Source organism: Colobus angolensis, unplaced genomic scaffold (genome assembly GCF_000951035.1).
Source record: "Colobus angolensis palliatus isolate OR3802 unplaced genomic scaffold, Cang.pa_1.0 Scaffold93, whole genome shotgun sequence".
Taxonomy (NCBI): domain Eukaryota; kingdom Metazoa; phylum Chordata; class Mammalia; order Primates; family Cercopithecidae; genus Colobus; species Colobus angolensis.
The window spans coordinates 1191232-1199685 of record NW_012123265.1 but is presented as its reverse complement, the minus strand read 5'-3'; the positions used below and the strand labels follow the sequence as shown (position 1 = coordinate 1199685).

At 49.9% G+C, this 8454-nt stretch overlaps 1 protein-coding gene and 1 pseudogene across 1 annotated transcript in view; both read left to right on the top strand.

The window, feature by feature from the left end:
- Nucleotides 1-8454, top strand: part of CDH3 (cadherin 3, type 1, P-cadherin (placental)) — a 75373-nt gene that overhangs the window by 49313 nt on the left and 17606 nt on the right. The window contains exons 7-11 of the mRNA XM_011932128.1: nucleotides 246-374; nucleotides 1564-1749; nucleotides 4486-4727; nucleotides 5252-5397; nucleotides 7600-7824. Coding sequence (XP_011787518.1) covers nucleotides 246-374; nucleotides 1564-1749; nucleotides 4486-4727; nucleotides 5252-5397; nucleotides 7600-7824 — 928 coding nt within the window. The remainder of the gene's footprint in view (nucleotides 1-245; nucleotides 375-1563; nucleotides 1750-4485; nucleotides 4728-5251; nucleotides 5398-7599; nucleotides 7825-8454) is intronic.
- LOC105504612 lies at nucleotides 6257-6771 on the top strand (annotated as a pseudogene).

The window sequence follows — 8454 nt, the reverse complement described above, 5'->3', positions numbered from 1 at the left end:
ATGCCAAAGCTTCCCTAGGACAGGCCCAGGAGAACTCTTTGGATCTCTGGTTCCCTTTCCAACAGCATCCTCTGCTTCTGTTCTCCTGGCAGTGAGGGAGGGCTGGTCAAGGAGTCAGCATTACGATAGGGAGAGATCCTCCTCTGCATCCGCAGACCCCTGCGCCAGTGCTTCCTGGAGGTCAGGGGAGGGACCCTTCAGATTGCACCCACAGTGGGCTTCCCCTCTCCTCTCTTTCTCCCCAGAAAGTCCCTGAGTACACACTGACCATCCAGGCCACAGACATGGATGGGGACGGCTCCACCACCACAGCAGTGGCAGTAGTGGAGATCCTCGATGCCAATGACAATGCTCCCGTGTTTGACCCCCAGAAGGTAATGCCCCTTCCCCACTCAGTCCCTCATCAGATAATCAACGACCAAGGTTTGCCTTTCTCAGGAAACTGGAACCAGCCTATGTTGCTTCAAATGCCAGTCCCAGCACTATGGCTGTGTGACCTTAGGAAAACTACCTAACCTCTCTGTGCCCCATTTCCTAATCTGTGAAAAGGAGATAATGATAATACCTGCTGCATTGTTCTGAGTTTCAAATGAAATAACCTATGGACGTTTCCTAACATGATGCCCGAAAAGAAGTGCTCGATATGAAAATCTTTGTTGATTTGAAAACATATTTTCCTTGTACCTACACCTGCCTATCTTTTCCCAGTGAATGCTTGCGCACCTCCAAGGCAGAGGACTCAGTGCCAATCAAGGTGCCAATTACGTCCTCCCGCTTCCATCTTCAGACAGCTCTGAACGTTAGTTAGGTCTGAATCAAAATGTGTAATGGGGCCAGGCCTGGTGGCTCACGCCTGTAATCCCAGCACTTTGGGAGGCCAAGGCGGGCAGAACAGTTGAGGCCAGGAGTTCAACCTGGCCAATATGGCAAAACCCCGTCTCTACTAAAAATACAAAAATTAACCAGGTGCAGTGGCGCACGCCTGTAGTCCCAACTACTTGGGAAGCTGAGGCATGAAGATCACTTGAGCTTGGGAGGTGGAGGTTGAAGTGAGCCGAGACCACACCACTGCACTCCAGCCTGAGTGGCAGAGTGAGATTGTCTTAAAAAAAAAAAAAAAAATTTTTTTTTTTTGTTCTGAGCAGCTGATTTTCCAGTGTTTGTCACATGTCCGAGAACCTCCAAAAAATTCCTGTTCAGTGCCCCAGCCCATTCAGGCACCAGCCCTTCTTGCCACCTTCCTTATTCCTTTCTGATCTCAGCGGGATAGGTAGCTACACGTGGCAGGGGCTTGGGCATGTAAACTTGTGAGATTTCTGGAACATCAGGCCCCTGTGTGTAAGGAAAGCAGGCACAGGATTGGTGTGGTCTGTGCCGGCAGCTGTGAGGCTGCTGCTGGGGACATCCTGCCGCTGTGTATACCCTGAAACCCCACAAAGTGGGTGGGTGGTCCAGGAAAGGGTAAAGGCGTGGGCATGCCCTGAGGTTGGATGGAGGTTTCTCAGCCTCTGGAGTGGGAGAGTCGTTATCTGCTCTAATACACTGTGCTTCTCACACTGGCAGTATGAGTCCCATGTGCCTGAGAATGCAGTGGGCCATGAGGTGCAGAGGCTGACAGTCACTGATCTGGATGCCCCCAACTCACCAGCGTGGCGTGCCACCTACCTCATCGTGGGCGGTGACGACGGGGACCATTTTACCATCGCCACCCACCCTGAGAGCAACCAGGGCATCCTGACAACCAGGAAGGTGAGTGAGTTCCGGCCTCAGACAATGGCTATACCTGGGGCGGTCAGGTCTGCAGCCTTCAGGACGAGGAGCCACTGTCTACCGTGTGCTAGTCACCAGGAATCGTACCAGCCCAGTGGCTCCCAACAGTGTTCTGCCACTCTCGTGTTGGGGAGTCCCTTTGTTCAAACTAAATCTTACCCAGGAGCCCACTTCATAAATGGGTAAGAGTCACTGATCTAACTGAAGCACATCAGTGGAGCCTCCTCCTAGACCAAAGTGTCCAGTGGCTGCCCCAGACCAGTCTCACATAGAGGGTCCATTTTATTGAAATCCATGTTGACCTTGCATTTACTCTAAAACTCATGTCTAGGTGTTTAGATAATAAAATGTTTTGAATCACCTAGTACTTAGGCACACTCCTGCCTCAAAAAGTCTCTTTTTTGTGTGTATGTATTTTTGTTTTTATTGGAGTATAGGACGTGGGTTGGGTCAAAAAGTCTGAATGAGGCTAGCCCAGTGGCTCACACATATTCCCAGCACTTTAGGAGGCTGAGGTGGGAGGATCGCTTGAGGCCAGGAGTTTCAGATCAGCCTGGTGAACATAGCGAGATCCCATCAGCACTAAAAAAGAAAAAAAAAGAAGATGGGCCTAATCTTGCATCAGTTTCTTTTTTTTTTTTCCCGAGACTAAGTTTCGCTCGTTGCCCAGGCTGGAGTGCAATGGCATGATCTTGGCTCACCACAACCTCTGCCTCCCAGGTTCAAGCGATTCTCTTGCCTCAGCCTCCTGAGTAGCTGAGATTACAGGCCTGCGCCACTGTGTCTGGCTAATTTTTTTGTATTTTTAGTAAAGATGGAGTTTCTCCATGTTGGTCAGGCTAGTTTCAAACTCCCGACCTCAGGTGATCCTCCCGCCTCGGCCTCCCAAAGTGCTGGGATTACAGGCGTGAGCCGCCACGCCCTGTGTATCAGTTTCTTTTACTTCCTGGTTTACTGTGAAGAATGGTGTGGTTTGAGAATATAAAATACTGTATGAAATAATATATTTTGAAGACTGGGGTTTGCTGTCTTCTTTTCTGCAACAAATACTTTGGAATGCCACTTCGACATTGTGAAATGATGTGAAATGAAGTTCATTTATAATATAACTAACCTAACTCATGATTTCTAAAAATAGAGAATATCCTAACTAAAATAAAGAAAAAATCCAGCCAGGACAACATGGAGAAGTCCTGTCTACACTAAAAGTACGAAAAATTAGCTGGGGCCGGGCACAATGGCTCATGCCTGTAATCCCAGCACTTTGGGAGGCCGAGGCGGACAGATCACCTGAGGTCGGGAGTTCAAGACCAGCCGTCATGGTAAAACCTGTCTCTTTTGTATTTTCTAAAAATACAAAAATTAGCTGGGCGTGGTGGCACGCGCCTGTAGTCCCAGCTATCTGAGAGGCTGAGGCTACTTGAGAGGAGAATTGCTTGATTGCGGGAGGAGGAGGTTGTAGTGAGCCGAGTGTGCATCACTGCACTCCAGCCTGGATGTGGTGACACACACCTGTAGTCCCAGCTACGCAGGAGGCTGAAGTGGGAAGATTGCTTGAACCCAAAGGGTCGACGCTGCAGTGAGCCATAATCAAGCCACTGCACTCCAGCCTGGGTAACAGAACAAGATCCTGTCTCAAATAAAAATTTAAAATTTTACAAAAAAAAGTTTACTGAATGTAAAATATTTTGATATGTAAACTTTTGGGCACAGCTATACTAGAAAACATAATGAAGTGGTCAGTTCCTCCCCACATCCATTTGTAGAATCATCCAAATGCAGTGGACACTGTGTTATCCTGGCAGCTCAAACTGCAAGTTGTGTTGATGTCTTCAGAACAGTGAAGAAGCAACTCTTGAAGTCCTGAACAAATTAAAATAGGAGCTTCCCTCAGTAGCTGCATTCCTAGAAGATGCAGTATGTACTAAAACCACACAAAAAGTTGGCTTATATGTAAAACGTGTTCTAGACTCTATATTAAACAGATTTTTCACATCCAGGAGTGTATTAATGTCCATGGGGATATTAGCAAGTCACATAGGATATGGAACAGCTCCTCGTATCTGTAGCATTCTGATTCTGAGACACATCATCCCTGCCCCAGCCTGTAAATGCCAGTGGTATCCCATCATTACGACAAGTAGAAATGCTTCTACAATTTGTTTTGTTTTGAGACAGGGTCTTGGTATGTCAACCCAGGGTGGAGTATAGTGGCACAGTCTTGGCTCATTGCACCCTCAACCTCCTGGGCTCAAATGATCCACCCACCTCAGCCTCCCAAATAGCTGAGACTAGAGGCATGCACCACTAGGCCCTGCTAATTTTTGTATTTTTGTAGAGACCGGGCCTCGTCATGCTGCCCAGGCTGGTCTTGAACTCCTGGTCTCAAGCAGTCCAGCAGCCTTGGCTTCCCAAAGTGCTGGGATTACAGGCATGAGCCCCAATGCCAGAACCCCCAATTTTCTCAAACATCACCACCACTCCACTGGGAACCATTATTCTAGGGCTTATTAATGCAGTTCCCTTTAGGATGGTCTGAGAGGCCCCATTAGATGTGCACTCGGGAAACACAGGAGGGCTCATGGGACAGAGAAGGGGCAGCGTGGTTGCTAGTGGGGGCTAAAGCCCCTCAGTTTTGGCTCTTCCCTTCTGACATCTCAACTGTACTGTACTCCTCTCAAAATGGTGGTTCAGGTCCTTCCTCTTCTCTCCTAGGGTTTGGATTTTGAGGCCAAAAACCAGCACACCCTATATGTTGAAGTGACCAATGAGACCCCTTTTGTGCTGAAGCTCCCAACCTCCACAGCCACCGTAGTGGTCCACGTGGAGGATGTAAATGAGGCACCCGTGTTTGTCCCGCCCTCCAAAGTCGTTGAGGTCCAGGAGGGCATCCCCACTGGGGAGGCTGTGTGTGTCTACACTGCAAAAGACCCTGACAAGGAGAATCAAAAGATCAGGTACTCAGGAGCGGGGCTCGGTGAGCAGCATGCACTGGTACAGTTGGCGGGTGGGTGATTATGGCCAGCGTTTGTTCTGATTACCGTCGAGACTGTTAAATCGGAATATCCCTCCTGCATAGGTCCTCTTATTCCTACCCTCTTTGAGGCTGAAGACTGAATAGGGGTTTGGGGGCAGGTGTTTCTCACTCTGTCATGTATCCCTCTTGGGACTCCTGCACCTGCTGCTGTAGGACCCCGTTTATGGGCGAGGCACATTTTCCGTGTGATCCTGCTTAGGTGCCTAGAGGCCATCAGCTAGTTGGTATGAGGTGGCCCTGAATGGCGCGCCTTGGGGCAACCGCCTTGCCTCACGGGAAGGGACAAGGGGGCGAGCAGCGGGGGCTGGGGCGAGTGTGCCTGTGCCCAGGGAGTCTTTTCATGTGTCGCCAGGGTCAGACCACAGGTGTCTCCTTGTGGCGCTACACAGTTCTACAGAATTCTAAATATTCTGGATGTTACTCGTCTCAACTTTTCCTCTTCAGCTACCGCATCCTGAGAGATCCAGCAGGGTGGCTAGCCATGGACCCAGACAGTGGGCAGGTCACTGTTGCGGGCACCCTAGACCGTGAGGATGAGCGGTTTGTGAGAAACAACATCTACGAAGTCATGGTCTTGGCCGTGGACAATGGTGAGAACATCCTCCCAGCCTTCTCACAAGGGCCACTTTTGGTTCTCATGTCACACGACACAGCACAGCATGTTCCCTCCACAGGTGGGAACATGTGTCGGGGAGGGCTGTTTGCAAACCAGTCCAGACGGTCAAAGGGGTCTTTCAGAGGAGTCTTTTAAAGACTGGTCCTAGGCCGGTTGCGGTGGCTCACGCCTGTAATCCCAGCACTTTGGGAGGCCGAGGCAGGTGGATCACCTGAGGTCAGGAGTTCAAGACCAGCCTGGCCAACACGGTGAAACCCCATCTCTACTAAAGATACAAAAAATCAGCTAGGCGTGGTGGCGCATGCCTGTAGTCCCAGCTACTCCGGAGGCTGAGGCAGAAGAATTGCTTGAACCTGGGAGGCGGAGGCTGCAGTGAGCCAAGATTGTGCCACTGCACTCCATCCTGGGCGACAGAGCGAAACTGTCTCAAAAAGCAACAACAACAACAAAAAACTGATCCTAGGGACTGGCCATGGTTCCAATTTCCCTAAAACCCAAGAGTTGTGAGGGAGCCAGGTGTGGTGACTCAGGCCTGTAATCCCAGCACTTTGAGAGGCCTAGCTAGGTAGGAGGATCACTTGAGCCCAGGAGTTCAAGGCTGACCTGAGAAACATACAGAGACCACGTCTCTACAAAAAAATGAAACATTAAAAAATAAGAGTTAGGGTCGGGTGTGGTGATTCAAGTCTGTAATCCCAGCACTGTGGGAGGCCGAGGCGGGCGAATCACCTAAGGTCGAGAGTTCTAGACCAGCCTGGCCAACATGGCGAAACCCTGTCTCTACTAAAAACATAAAAAGTTAGCTGAGTGTGCCGCCTCCCAGTCCCCGCGTTATGGCCTGCACGGGGCCCTTGGGGCGAATCACAGCATCCCTTGGGGCAGTCGCTTTCCCTCACGGGGAGGGACAAGGGGGCGAACAGCGGGGGCTGGGGCGAGCGCCCCTACGTCCAGGCGGTCTTTTCACTTGTTGCCAGGGTCTGACCGCAGGTCTCCTTGCAGCGCTACACAAGAGCAGTTATAAGTCTGAGGCAGAGGGCGTCATAGCAGGACAAGCATTTAGAAAGTTTTTTCCACTTTTTGACCGAGTATTGGCTGAAAGGAGTGCTGCTGAAACTGTAACCAAAGGAGGCATTATGCTTCCAGAAAAATCTCAAGGAAAACTATTGCAGCAACAGTAGTCGCTGCTGGATCGGGTTCTAAAGGAAAGGGTGGAGAGATTCAACCAGTTAGCATGAAAATTGGAGATAAAGTTATTCTCCCAGAATATGGAGGCACCAAAGTAGTTCTAGATGACAAGGATTATTTCCTATTTAGAGATGGTGACGTTCTTGGAAAGTACATAGACTGAAATAATTCACTGTTGAAATGGCATCAACGTGAAGCTGCCCATTCCACTGAAGTTCTGAAATCTTTCATCGTGTAAATAATTTCCATATTTCTCTTTTATAAGAAATTAATGATAATTAATGACAAAAAAAAAATGACCTGGGCGTGGTGGCACACACCTGTAGTCCCAGCTACTCAGGAGGCTGAGGCATGAGAATCACCTGAACCCAGGAGGCAGAGGTTGCAGTGAGCTGAAATTGTGCCACTGCACTCCATCCTGGGCAACAGAGCAAGACTCTCAAAATAAATAAGTAAATAAAACATCAGCATTAGGAGAGTCCGTTCAGCCTTAGTTTTTGGTTCACTGGGTCCTGAATTGACCTGTCAGTTTTCCCTTGTGATTGATTACTAGGGGCTGACTGGAAAGTGCCATGACAGATCAGTGATGCCACACCATAACAGATGGGGGGTTATAACGTAGTTGTCACGTCTGGTTGACATGTATTGAACCAGGACCTGCAGGCAGGTGAGAGGCTGCAGCAGGGCTATGAAGGGAGGCTTCCCTGAAGCTGATGGACCAAACACTGGAGTAACCCTGAGGTAGCCAGTAGGTTTTGCTTTGTGGTTATAGTGGCTGTCTGGATGAAGTGGCTGCAACTGTGCCGTGATAGTTAGTAATGTCTACTGTTTACCGAAACGAGAATGATGGCCTGATTGGCATGTAAGTGCCATGTATTGGAAGCAAGGGCATGGAAGGTCTTAAGAGGCGAGAGCTGGGCAGTAAACAGGAACCCCCTTGAGGCTGACTGGGTGGGTCACAGGGAGCTCATCATATGTGTCTTTATAACAGGAAGCCTTCCCACCACTGGCACGGGAACCCTCCTGCTAACACTGATTGATGTCAACGATCATGGCCCAGTCCCTGAACCCCGTCAGATCACCATATGCAACCAAAGCCCTGTGTCCCAGGTGCTGAACATCACGGACAAGGACCTGTCCCCCCACACCTCCCCTTTCCAGGCCCAGCTCATAGACGACTCAGACATCTACTGGACGGCAGAGGTCAACGAGAAAGGTACCTGAGTGAGGGGTGGTAGCGGGTGGGTGCCAGTCCCACTAGTGGGCATCTGCCCCACACCAGGATTCTGCACACGTTCCCATCCTAGCAGCTTTTGGGCCACGGGGGCAACGGTCTCCTCTAGAACCTCAATCAGATGCTATTTATTAACCTGGTGGAGGCCTTGGGAATTCCGCAGGACCCCTAAAAGACCATTCTAGCCCAGCCGCCTTCCTGTGTAGATGGAAAAACTGAGGCCTCGAGAGGGAGGGAGTGACTTGGCCCATGTCACATAGCAAGAGTCAGGACCCAGCACAGTGATCGTAGCCACCACTCACTGAGCATGCTCTGTGCCAGGTCCACGTCACATGCTCTATGTAGGTTAGATTCCTTCATCCTCACAGCAGCCTGTGAACAGGTTTCTCACACACACACACACACACACATACTTTACAGATGAAGAAATCAAGGCTTACAGAAGCCGAAGTATCTTGCCAGAAGCATTATGACTTGTTTGTTTGTTTGTTTTTTGTTTTGAGACAGAGTCTCGCTCTGTTGCCCAGACTGGAGTGCAGTGGCGTGATCTTGGCTCACTGCAAGCTCTGCCTCCTGCGTTCAAGCGATTCTCTGCCTCAGCCTCCCGAGTAG